Source organism: Peromyscus californicus, unplaced genomic scaffold (assembly GCF_007827085.1).
Source record: "Peromyscus californicus insignis strain IS unplaced genomic scaffold, ASM782708v3 Scaffold_12__1_contigs__length_115047231, whole genome shotgun sequence".
NCBI lineage: Eukaryota > Metazoa > Chordata > Mammalia > Rodentia > Cricetidae > Peromyscus > Peromyscus californicus.
In genome coordinates, this window is record NW_026294413.1 from 53392504 (window position 1) to 53404798 (window position 12295).

Sequence of the window (12295 nt, forward strand, 5' to 3'; positions counted from 1 at the left end):
GTGTGTACGTGCGTGTCGGGGTACACACTCCAGCACCCCACTGCTGGAGTTGTCATCGCTACCATTTCTGTCCCTTCCCCTGTTTCATTTCTCAGAAGATGGCAAAGGGTTCCCATTTGTTCAAGTCTGGGTGGAGGAGTGACAAAGAGAGAAGTCCCACAGCTGAGCATGGCCGTTTTTCAGCGCAGAGCTATGTGCTCTTCCCAAGATGCTCCACGGTCCCTAGTGACCCTGGTCATTCTGCCCTAGCCCCTGTCTAGTGATCTCCCCGATCCTTTTGTTACAGGCTCTCACCGTCGTCTCAGAAATGGACAGAATGGAAGCAGGCAGGAGAGAGAGACGCATGCTGCTGCATCTGCTGGCACCTAGTCCGGAGGAGCCTGATGTCAGGCACAGAGCCATGGGTTTGTTTTCAGAAGAGCAGGGAGCCAAAGCAGGCTCCTGGGTAGCGGATGACATAATGGAGAGATGTTTCAGGAAGGCCAGACTGGAAGGATCTAAGAAACAGGCTGGCAGGAGGGACCTGGAGACTTAGTAATGAGGACAGATTTGGATAAAGGTTGTAGCAGGGCAAGGGGAGAAAAGAATGATCATTTGGAAACCCTCAGAGATAAAGAATGGAGAACTGGGGCCTGGTTAAAAATGGGAAGAAGAGGGACCAAGATGTTACCAAGGACTCCAAGGTGCCTCACCTTGGTTTGGGGGTGTGTGTGTGTCAATGGCAGACATTTAGCCCAGTGGGGAGCTCAGGAAGGAAGTGGTAGAAAGACAGGGCTGCCGAGGGCCGAGCATGTCCTTGCCATGTTGCTTAAAGTTATCCTGACAAAGGGACAGACCTAGGTCTTAGCAGGTCCCAGACCAGTTAATCTCCAGGAAGGAACACTGGGCTGTGAGTCAGACCCAGGTGGAAGAGACTCATCACACAGCCCAACACCCGAGCGGCATCACCGTGAACTCCTGACCCCAGTGCCAGCTGACTTTGAGGATGCCCATTGCTCAGAGGGAAAGGAGCCAAGAGGAACTGGAAGCTGGTGTGGTCCCTGTGTGTAGCCGGGACAGGTGACACCACCCTGGCTCTGCTCCTAAGAAAACACCCCGAGGACACCTGCGAGCTAGTGGTAGGGTGGAACTTTTTATTTGAAGCAAGGGAATAGCATTGCCCCCAGGTGCCCCCAGGGCATTAGGCCATAAGAAATCCTCTCAATCTGGCCATTTCCTGCTTCTGGGCTGCTGTTCCCCATGGACAGCAGAGGGCAGCAGAAGCCTGGTTCCCAGGTGTCCTCCCTGCCAACCACATCCAGCCTCCATCGAGCCACGCTTCCAGGGGCGTCTCCGTGTAATGGAGAGGTGCCAGGGGCCCCAACGTGTCCCCGGCACTCACATGAGTGGCTCAGATGTTCTCAGGCTTCTTGTCTTGGCCAGTTTTGATATCCACCCAAGGAGCAGTCACAGTTCAGGGTCCACGTCCCACAGGCGGGGGAGAGAGAGGAGATGGCCCGATCTTGACAAAGCAATAGCTATCCAGAGAAAGCCTTTCCACCTGTGTCCAGGTGAGCTGGGATTGAGTCACGGAAGAAAACGCCAGTGAGAAGAAAGGTATACTGCACTGCAAAGAACCCAGTTGCTGCTGCCTCTGTGGCTATTATTGCTTCAAGATGAAGGTGCTTTGTCCCCAGGAGGCCATGGCCATGCCTACTGTTATCCTTATTAGCCACCTAATTAGGGGGCACACTGGGGTGAGCAGAGGAGGTGAGGGTGCGCTGGGCACCCTCCAAGAAGAGCAGCTAGGTGACAGCAGGGAAGCCTGTTTAGCACCCAGCACGTGTGCACCCTCCCAGACATGTGCATATATGGAAACAGGAGTGTGGCCGGGTCTGCACAAGCACGTAACTGAGTATGTCCAACAGTATGTCCACGGGTGCATGCAGAAGGAGCATGGCGTGGGCAGGCACACTTGGAAGTGTGGGCACACCTGGAGGGAGGCTGCCACAGGAAAGGCCAGAGGGCACAAGGCTAAGCCGAGAAGAGAAGGTCATGGCTCACCCATTCCTGCATCCGCTGCGTCACTCAGGCACATTAACCAAGGAGTGGAGCATGGGGGCACTGTAGATAAAGGGGACCACTGGTGCACGCATAGAGGAGAACCTGAACACTGGGTGCCCGGGGCATACATAGGTGCTGATTACAGTAATGGGAATGGCTTCCCTGGTATGTGCCCAGGCCCACCTCTCTGTGTATGTGTGTGTGTGTGGCGGTGTGGGCACAGATATAGGTTAACCCCATGTGACTTCACTTGGAGCCACAAGTTGCTCACAGAAGTCTCCACCCACCATACAGCGCCACCCTGAGGAGCCCAAAGGACTTAACTTCCCTCTAGGCACTGAGATCCACCACAACATGTCGGTATACCAGTGTCTGTCCCTTGAAACTGGGGGCCAGGAGCAGCTGGGCATCTCCAGCCGGCATGTAGCAGAAGGCCCGAGGGGCCTGTACAGCCAGCTCCTGGAACCGTACAAATTTCTGTCGCCCCTCGTCCCACTGGTAGATCTGCGTGAAGGAGAAGTCACTGCCCAGTGCCAGGTAGCGGTGGCCACCCACCAGGAAGGGCTGCAGGGCCAGCGAACCCCGGGAGGGAAGGGCCTGCACCTCAGAGAAACGGGCACCCTCCCAGCGCAGGATCTTGGAGTCACCGATGTAGCGACTAAGACACAGGTAGCTGTCTCGGCCGGCGCGAAAGTGTTTCACGGCCTGGGCATCGGGTACCTGGGTCACCTCTCCCTGGGCCACAAACTGCTTCTGAGTACGACTCCACTGATAGATGACAGGTGCCTGAGAACTGCTGGACACAATCAACCGTGGCTTGCCCTCCCCATCCACAAACTCGAGGTCAGTGTCCCGGTGCCAGGCGTGCAGGGCCTGGTGGGAATAGAAGCCATTCTGGTGCCAACGGTAGAGGCTAGTGGCACCTGCCTTGGAGCTGTCGGCCACTGCAAAGTACCAGTCACCGTCAATGCGGAAGGCTTCCAGGTCGTTGGGCTTCCGCACACGCTGTGGGTCGATGTCCTGCAGCTTGGTGAAACGTGTGGTGTTGGGGTCCCAGTGGTAAATGTACGAGCCACCGAACAGCTGGGCCACGACTACATAGAGCTGGCCATCCACCACCATGGGCTTGCAATGCACGGCCGAGGGGGCTGCCGGGACAGAGCACATGGAATGAGGCAGTGTCTGGTAGCTCCCGCCTTTTCCCACCCAGATGGAAGATCAACCCCCAAACATGGCCCACAACTGAGATCTGCTACGAAGTCCACTCCCAGCGCAGTCCCACGCAGGACTCAGGGGTCCGTAATGTGTTTTGTTTGTTGAGACAGGGAAGCCCTGGCTGGCCTGGACCTTATGATATAGACTAGGATGGTCTTGAACTAGCAGTGATTTTCTTTCTTTATGTCCCAAGTGCTGGGATTACAAGTGTGAGCCACCGTACCTGGCAAGCTCTGTTTTGTTTTGTTTCGTTTTTCTCCTGAGACAGGTTCTTGCTATACAGTCAAGCCTGGTTTCGAATTCTCTACATTCCCACCTCCACCTCCGAAACGCTGGGATTATAGGTGTGAACCATCCTTAACCCAGGACTTCATACTTGCTAGGCAAACATTCTATCCACTGAACTTCATGCCTAGCTCTCAGTATTGACTTTATTTATTTATTGTTTGAGTCAGAGTCTCTCTATTATGTAGCCCTGGCTGACCTTGAACTCACAGAGATCCACCTTCTTTGCCTCCCAAGTGCTGGGATTAAAGGCGTGTATCCTATACATATTCTTTTGTAGATACTGGCCTTTCTCAAACCCAGGAAAATCTTTATAGGCCAGAAACGATTTTTTTTTTTTTTTTTTTATCCATCCTCCTTCCTTTAGGCATTGACTGGAGTTGGACAACAGAGCCTCCTATCACCTTCCCCTGGATAGGGCCAGCCTAGGCAGGCCACATGCAGGTACCTGGAATTCTATCATAGTCTCGAAGCTGTCGTTCCACATAGTCCCACTTCAGGATGGTGCAGGCGCTGGCACCTGGCTGGGCCAGAGCCAAATAGAGGTCGCTGGAGTAAAGGAAAGGTTCCGCTGACACCGCCGGGAAGGCCAGTGTCTGGTAGAGGACGAAATCTGCAGGGATGGGAGGTACAGGGGAGTGGAATCAACACCAAGGAGGAAGGCACCAGCCCACGGGGTGGTTGTGGGGACCCGGCGATAGAAGCTGGGTGTGCCCAGCCGGGTGGCCTTCTGTTGGAAGCCAGGGCCCCATCCTACCGGTAGTGATGCAGTCAAATTCCCGAAGAGGCAAGTCTTGCACCTTGTGCTCCTGGAAGCGGGGCGGGCTGGCGCAGTAGATGGGGGCCACGGTGGTGTTGGTGTGTGCCAGCCACTCTACCAGCCACTTCACCTTGCAGTCACAGGTAAGTGCATTGCCCCGGAGGTCTCTGGATTGTGAGGGGTGGGGGCAGAGGGAGGGGGCAGACCCTCAGCTGCTCTGCACACCAGCCTGCCTGGCTTTCAGAAGCTGCTGTGAGCTGCTCACAAATAGCTAGGTGACATAGCCCCCACACAGTACAGGCATGGCCAGAGGTGTGCTGGCTGAGCCTAAGGCCCTGCTTGCTTACCTACCTGGCAAGGTGTCTTTGGGTTTTTTTTGTTTGTTTTTGTTTTGTTTTCATTTTTAATTTTTGTAACACCAGGCATTGGAGCCCAGGACCTTGCACATTCTAAGCAAGTGCTCTAAATCACCAGCCCTGTTTTCACTTTTTAATCATAGGACAGAAGTTTACTGCTATGATTCCCCTGCTCAGCCTCCTGAGTGTCTGAGATTACAGGCCTGTAAAGCTGGTCCTGGTGCCAGGCTTCTTTGGCAGTGGCTAATCTATCCCTCTGTATGTTGCTTCCCTGTTGACAGAATTCAGGAGCTTTTATTTTATTTTTGTATAAATAATGGCAAATGACTGCAGATATGCTAAAGTTCTTTAATATTAATTCAAATCAACCATACATTTAAAAAAAACACCACATGTATTTGCCAGACATATCTAATGTGCATTTGAGAAAGGCTATGGGGACTTGAAGAGCCCCGATTTGGAAGGCTCTCAGCTATATCTAACTTGACCTCACCTCCTCAAAGTCCCCAAACCCACCCACCCCCAAGTCTCTGATCACTCTGATTCTGACTCCCTCTCTGCTCCCTCCAGGGGTATGCTCTCTGCAGCATTGTGCAAAGAGGCAGGATTCAGGCCTTACAAGTCACTCAGGATGTCCAGGGGACGAAAGATATCTCTGGGCAGTGTCTGCAGGTTATTGTTGGCCAGTGAGCTGCAAGAGAGACCCCAGGGTCACCAAAGATCATGACCAGGTCCAGGGGACACAACGGGTTCCAGTTCCACGTGGGCATAGAGATCAGGTACTCACAGGTGTGTCAAGGACTTGAGTCCTCGAAAGGTAAACTTGGAGAGTGCCCAGATGTCATTGTTCTCGATGAAGCTGGGAACAATCAGAACCCGCCTCAGTTGCCACTCAGGGTCCAAGACCCCCCCCCTCCGCCCGTGAGTTCCTTACATCTGAGGCCAGACCCCAGCACAGGAGCCAGAAACAGGCTTCCATATTGTGCAAAAAAGTCACACCCATAGGGACAGGGTGTTAGGCAAGATGACAGGGGCATGGGCAAAGAAGTGGCCTTCTGCCCCATCCTGCTGTCAGGAGATTCAAGGGCTCTTCCCTCCCAGCCCACCCCCAGCCTTCACTGTGCTCTCAGCCCACTGGGGCCTGGGCTCCCTCCCTCTACCCTGCCCTTGACCCTTCCCTCCCACACACAGGTACTGCAGGTGTGACAGTCCTGTGAAGGCATTGTCTCCAATGAGCGTGAACTTGTTGGAGTTGAGTAACCTGGGGAGACAAAGGCAGAATTAGAACTCGCAAGGGTGTGCCTGCTCCCCGTGCCCACTGCCCCACCCCTGAGCTGCCTCCGACATCTGGCTGCCCTTCCTCCACACCTCAGGACCCCTGGAACAGCAAGACCAGGTGTGAACTGATTTTCACATCGCAAGCTCCTGGTTTGCTCCTGAATATGGTGGGAGGCAATGTTGCCCTGCCGAGCTGGCTCCTGGCCCGCTTCCACAGCATCTCCTCTTCCTGGCTTCTCACCCGCACCCCAACCCACTCCAGCCCTGCACAGACAGCTGTCCACCATGCCTCCCAAACTCTGATCCCTGGAGTCACCTGTATCTAAGAGGAGCCCCCCACTCCCACCCCCAAAGTGTCCAGTCTTTGGCACTGGCCCAAGAGTTTCTAGAGCAGCCAAGTCTGTGTCCTACACTCCACATTCTTGGCTTCTGTGTGCAGTTTCCCTGATGCCTGGACTCCTGACCCCGTGCCACCCCACCTTCTGCACCTTCTATCAGGGCATCTGCATTTTCAAACACCACTTCCACCCACGCTCACACAAGCTCAGCATCTCTCTGGTTCTACCGTGTTCCCGCCCGCCCTTCCACAAAGCCCATCCATACAAGAACTGTAACAGGGGCAGGTGGGAGAAGGCTCCATCTTGGATCTCCGAGAAAGCAGCATTCACCAGGGTCCTGCAAGAAACACACGAGTCAATACCGTGTCAACGTCTGAAGGACCTGTACTGGGCACAGAGGGAGACAGGGCAGCGGCGTCTGTTCTCAGCAGCCCGAATCCCGACCTGCATCTGCCTTTTACTTCCCAAACTCAATACCCTCCTTCCCCACTCTTCTCCTCTGCTGCCTCCAGGAGCACCAGTGGCCCCAGCCTCACCTTCCCTCTCGGCCAAAACAGCAGGTTCCATTACCATCACCAATGCCATTATCCAACACCCACAGCGTGTTGGTGCTGCTGAGGGATGGGGTAGCAAGAGGAGGGACCTGGCAGCCTCTCTAGTCCCACAGGCCAGGGTGGGGGTCATGGGCCAGTTGCTGCAAGTGAGGCTGGCCCAGCTGTGTGCAGAACAGCAGACCCAGTGGCAGGAGTCTGGCCCGTGCCAAGCTCCCACGAGGGCAATCTCACTTGTCACCCGCCCCACCTCCCCATGCCATCAGTCGTCCTGCTTTCTGTCCTTGGTGTGACCTCACAGGGAGGGGCCAGCATGCTCTTGTAGACACTCCCTCCAACCCACACATAGTAGGTCTCATTATGCTACTGGTGGTGATGATTCATTCTTGGCCATGAACTCTGGTTTTCCCTAGCTATGGCTGCTGTATGATTACAGAGCTCCCTGCAGACTGGGGCCTGGAAGTCCTCAGTTCTGAGGAACCCCGAGAGTGCTCCAGGTCTGTAGCCTCTGCAAAGAGGAGCAGGGTTTCTCTCTTCCAGAGTCCTCCGTGCCATCCTTCCCTTCCCCACCCCCCCACCCCCCCAGGCTAGGTACACACTCACAGGGAGATGACCTCTGAAGGCAGGTTCTTGGGCACTGCCTTAGAGTCCACGCAGAAGGCGGTGTCCCTGGTGCAGGAGCAGCTGGGTGGGCAGGGGGGCGTCTTAGGAGGCCTCTTGGCACTGGCTTGCAGCATCAGGCAAAAACCCAGCGTGGACAACACCAGTAGCCCGCGCCCTGGGCCCAGCTTGGCTCGTAGCCCGGCCATGCCTCCTGCAGGGTCTCCCCTACACCGGCCTGCCGGCGCCCTGCTACTCCCTGCAGGCTGCTCGGCTCCTCTCGGGAGCTTCCACCTCCGGGGGCTGCCGCAGCTCTGGGCCACCCGCACTCTAGGCGCCACCTATTCCTCCTGACCTCAGGCGGTTGGCTGCAGTCCTTTCAGCTCGGAAGCGCTGCGCGGAACTGGGACCGCAACTACCGGCTGCCGGGGCTGGTGGACGCGGACTGCGGCGCGGGCGGCGGGGGCGCGCGCGGGGGCGGAGCGGGGAGGCCCAGGCCGGGCGCCCGCGGGAGAGCAGCCAAAGGATGGAGTGGTTGCACCCGTCCGCAGCGTACCCTACCAGGCCATCCCAGCCTCTGTGTCTGATCTCCAGGGCTGTGTGCGCAGCGAATGCGTTTGTATGCGAAGTGCATGTGCATGGTGCACACGGATCTGCGGACCTATGTGCACCTGTGTGTATGTCTTGGCTGTGAGGGGGCGTTGAATTCAGGGCCATGTCGCAAGTGACTCATGTACATCTAGGTTGGCATGAGAGATTGGGAGCTTGGGGGTGCGAGCGTGTTTGCATCAGCTGAGGAACAGAGTGTGCCTTTGTGCCTGCGAGCTGAAAAGGGAAAGGTAGCCCGCTGGAGCCGGAGTGGGAAGTGTGGAATCCGGGAACGTTTCACACTGCACAACCACGGTCCGACGGAGCTGCTCGCACCTTGGATGTGCTCCAGCTCAGGTCTTGGTTTTATCAACAAGGAAACTGAGGCCACAAGAAAAGGAAAAGAAGCCAAACTTCATATCTCTACCGTGTACTTGGCATGGTTAATTGGCTGGCCCTTTGGGAGGGAAGGGACATTAATTCCCTTCTACAGATAAGAAAAGTGTAGCCCTAGGCCTAGAAGTCCAACTTCAAGTTCACAGCAATCCTTCTATACCAGTGCTCTTCAAAGGGTAACTCTAGAAGTCCAAAGCTCCTTGAGAACCTTCCACGGAGTCTCTGAGGTCAATATACTTTACCTAAGAAGGACATTATTTGTCCTTTTCACTTCCATGTTGTCATAAAAGTACTCTGGAATTTTCCAGAGCTACATGACAAGTCTTTTATGAAACCTCAGACTAAAGAGATTTGCAAAAATATAACAGCAACACTTCTTTCTACAGCTATTTTTGTTTAAAAAGGCAAAAGCATATGGGTTGGCAAGATGGCTCAGCTGGTTGTCACCAAGCCTGATGACCTGAGTTCCGTCCATAGGGACCCACACAGTGGAAGGAGAGAACGAAACTGTGAAAGCTATCCTGTGATCTGCACATGCATGCCAGGGCTCGATAATGACTCCCCAAATAAATAAATAAATAATGTGATAATTTTTGTTAAAGATGTAGATGTCTGGCGATATAGTTCGGTGGCTCTGGGTTAGAGCCCCCAGCGTAGGGCTGGGGCTGTAGTTCAGTGCTTGCCATGAATGTAGTTTGATCTCCAGCACCTCATTTTTTTTTTTAAAAGGTAATTAGATGTATGGCTGTAATCCCAGCACTTGGCAGTTAGGAAAAACAGAAGTTCAAGGTTATCCTCAGCTATATATCAAGTTTGAGCCTAGCCTGGGATACTTGGGACCTTGTCTCAAAAACATAACAAAGGGCCTGGCGGTGGCGGCGCACGCCTTTAATCCCAGCACTCAGAAGGCAGAGCCAGGTGGATCTCTGTGAGTTCGGGGCCAGCCTGGTCTACAGAGCGAGATATAGGAAAGGCGCAAAGCTACACAGAGAAACCCTGTCTCAAAAAAAAAAAAAAAAGAAAAAAGAAAAAAAATAACAAAGGGGTGTGTGAACCAACCAGGTATAGTGGCATGCCTGCATTCAAACACTCTAGAGCAATGGTTCTCAACTTTCCTAATGCTGTGACCCTTTAACACAGTGCTTCATATTGTGGTGACCCCCCAACCATAAAATTATTTTCCTTGCTACTTCATAACTGTAATTTTGCTACTATTATGAATCATAATGCAAATATCTGATATGCAGGATATCTGATATGTGACCCCCGTGAAAGTGTCGTCCGACCCCCAAGGAAGTCTTGACCCACAGGTTGAGAACCACTGCTCTAGAAGGAGGCTAAGGCAAGATGATCAAGAGTTCAAGGCCAGCCTTACCATATCGTGAGACCCCCCCTCTAAGAAGAAAAACATCTTCACCAGCTGTCCCAGCCCAAGCCATTAGGGGAAATCTCTGCTCTGAGTTAAAGTCCCCCAGACTGTTCTTCCAGACTGGGATACTCCTGCCTCTTGACACCCACTGGCCTCTGCTGGTCCAGTTGCCCATGCTGCCTTCTGCATGCCAGCTGGAGGGAAAGGAGAAAGGAGGGGCAATGAGGATGGCTGGGGCAGCTGGACAGCCATTCCCACTCGTCCCTGGCACGGCTTTGCCCAGCACACAAAGGCCAGAGTGAATCTTGTCCTGGATCGTGCAGCTGAGGGGCTGGGGGCAGGAAAGGGATAGTGGCCACTGTAAGGCTTTCCACGGCCCTCAGTTGTTACAGAGGGCAACCCAGAGACAAGGGGGAGGAGTTTGTCGTCGACTTAGCTAGGGAGAGGCATCCTGTGGGTGAAGTAGATGATGGTGATGACGACTGGCCTTTCATGTCCATGAAGTCATTGGGGTGTCAGGACAGCTTGGCGATGGAGAGAAGACAGGTGACAGTAGTCCCATTTCAGAGATGAACACAGGAAAGTCTAGAAAAGCAGGACTTCCCGTGGGTTCCAGAGCTTCCAGGGGAACACAGATCTCATGTACATTACAGAAGGAGCCTCCTTGTGTTAGGTGGCAGTCTTGTGGTTGCATATGATCACACAGGGGCTGTATGCATGCTCCTTGCCCTGTGACAGGTTCACAAAAGCACAAAGAAAGGATATTCCTTTTCTTCTGTTTGGGAAGACAGAGTTGACAACCTTCCTCCCACCTTTCATAGCTGATTCCAGTTAACAGTGTGTGTGCTCAATGGGGGATTAAGTTGTCGGGGGGGGGGGATGATGAAAGGATCTCAGAGTCTGGGGCTAGGATGGAGGGGTCCCAGAGCAGGTGCCATTGACTCTCGGCCTTTTTAGGTGAGTGGTATTCACAGTGAGGACTAGCTTCAGTGAAGGCAAATAAAGAAGGCTGTGGCCCAGGACTGGTCTGGGGGGCAAGGTTGAGGGGCTGCGTCTGCCTGGCTGAAGAGACAGTTTCCCTCCTTCCTCAATCACTCTCTCCCCCTCGTCCTCCCTTCTTTTCCAAGGAATCCAAGACCCCTACCAGGTGTTGAGAAACATCTGAAATTCACTCAGGAAAGCTGAACAACAGCTTTCCCCAGCCTCCGAACAGACAAAACCAAGTTGTGTCTGTTGTCTTTAAGTCACAATGCTGTGAGAACCCAGGCTCAGGGCCGCCTGCAGGAGAGACTGAGGACCTGAGAGAGAACAGAGCTGTTCTCTCCAGACTTAGTGATGATAGCCAGCCCAACCGTAGCTCCTGTTCAGAATAAGTACCACAACTGGACACTGCGGCCCCCCGAGATGCCCACAGGGACCCCGCGATGCCCGCAGTTCTTGGCTCTCCTGCTGGCACACTGCCCACCTGGCTCAGGCCCAGTGTGTGTGAGTCAGCCATCAATCTTGAGGTTTCCAGGACAACCCCGGGTGGGAGTGGGAGCCTGGGGGATGGGCAGAGAGGTGGGCAGTGCAGGCAGGATCTCTTTTACATCTGTCACCTGCACACAACCAAGGGGAGAAGACACTGGCTTTCCCCTCCTTCCCTTCCCTCAGCCCTCCCTTTCTTCCCCTCATTCTAGGACACTTTGCTGAGCCATGGGAGGCTTAGGCAAATATTTAAGGGGGCAGTTAGAGGGGCGAGGAGGATGGCAGGAGCAAACATTTCCTTCCTTCTTCTCCTCACAAAGTGTCTCAGGAGCTCTCACCTCAGATGCCATGCTCTTTCACAACCTTGAGACTGAGGCCCTCCAGCTGGTGAGGGGATCCTTGGGGGACAGAGGAGGTGGCCAAGGCTGGAGAGAAGGGGGCCAGCTCATGATCAAAGGGAAGGGCAAGTGCTAGGGAGCCTGGAGCCTAGGCTAGGGAGCTGGGTGACATTGCAAAGACCAGCACAGCTGGCTCTCTGCATCTCTAGGTTTGGCCTTCACCAATTCAGGGGTAGATGGAGCTGAGTGGGCTTCCCTCAGGAAGCTAAGATGATTGCCGCCAGATCCAGGCCAACCTGGGTAGAAAATGAGGCTGTCTCAAAATAAAAACAAGGGACTGGGCCGGGCGGTGGTGGCGCACGCCTTTAATCCCAGCACTCGGGAGGCAGAGCCAGGCGGATCTCTGTGAGTTCGAGGCCAGCCTGGGCTACCAAGTGAGTTCCAGGACAGGCACAAAGCTACACAGAGAAACCCTGTCTCGAAAAAACCAAAAAAAAAAAAAAAACAAAAAAAAAACAAGGGACTGGAGAGATGGCCCTTGCAGAGGATCAGAGTTCAGTTCCCCACACCCAAGTCAGACAGTTTACAACGGTGTATGACTCCACCTCCAGGGAATCTGACTCTTCCGATGTCTTCCACAGGCACTGGATGCATGTGCTGCACAGATAGCAAAATGTAAATCTCAAGAACAATTTTTTTTGGAAAGATTTA

At 54.0% G+C, this 12295-nt stretch overlaps 1 protein-coding gene across 1 annotated transcript; it reads right to left on the reverse strand.

The window, feature by feature from the left end:
* Positions 1–1113: 1113 nt before the first annotated feature.
* Lgi3 (leucine rich repeat LGI family member 3) lies at positions 1114–7917 on the reverse strand. Its single transcript, XM_052732814.1, has 8 exons — positions 7430–7917; positions 6541–6612; positions 5849–5920; positions 5447–5518; positions 5279–5350; positions 4301–4470; positions 3992–4156; positions 1114–3191 (listed from the first exon to the last, which is right to left on the reverse strand). The coding sequence occupies exons 1-8, from the start codon at positions 7633–7635 to the stop codon at positions 2374–2376; spliced, it is 1647 nt and encodes a 548-aa protein (XP_052588774.1). The 5' UTR covers positions 7636–7917; the 3' UTR covers positions 1114–2373.
* Positions 7918–12295: the final 4378 nt, after the last annotated feature.

Excerpts from the sequence above, each read along its gene's own strand:
- Lgi3 (XM_052732814.1), bottom strand. The coding sequence starts at position 7,635 with ATGGCCGGGCTACGAGCCAAGCTGGGCCCAGGGCGCGGGCTACTGGTG. Across the intron at positions 4,471-5,278 it reads CTGGACATCCTGAGTGACTT|AGACCTCCGGGGCAATGCAC; the intron begins GTAAGGCCTGAA and ends CTCACAATCCAG. Across the intron at positions 4,157-4,300 it reads ATTTGACTGCATCACTACCG|ATTTCGTCCTCTACCAGACA; the intron begins GTAGGATGGGGC and ends CCATCCCTGCAG.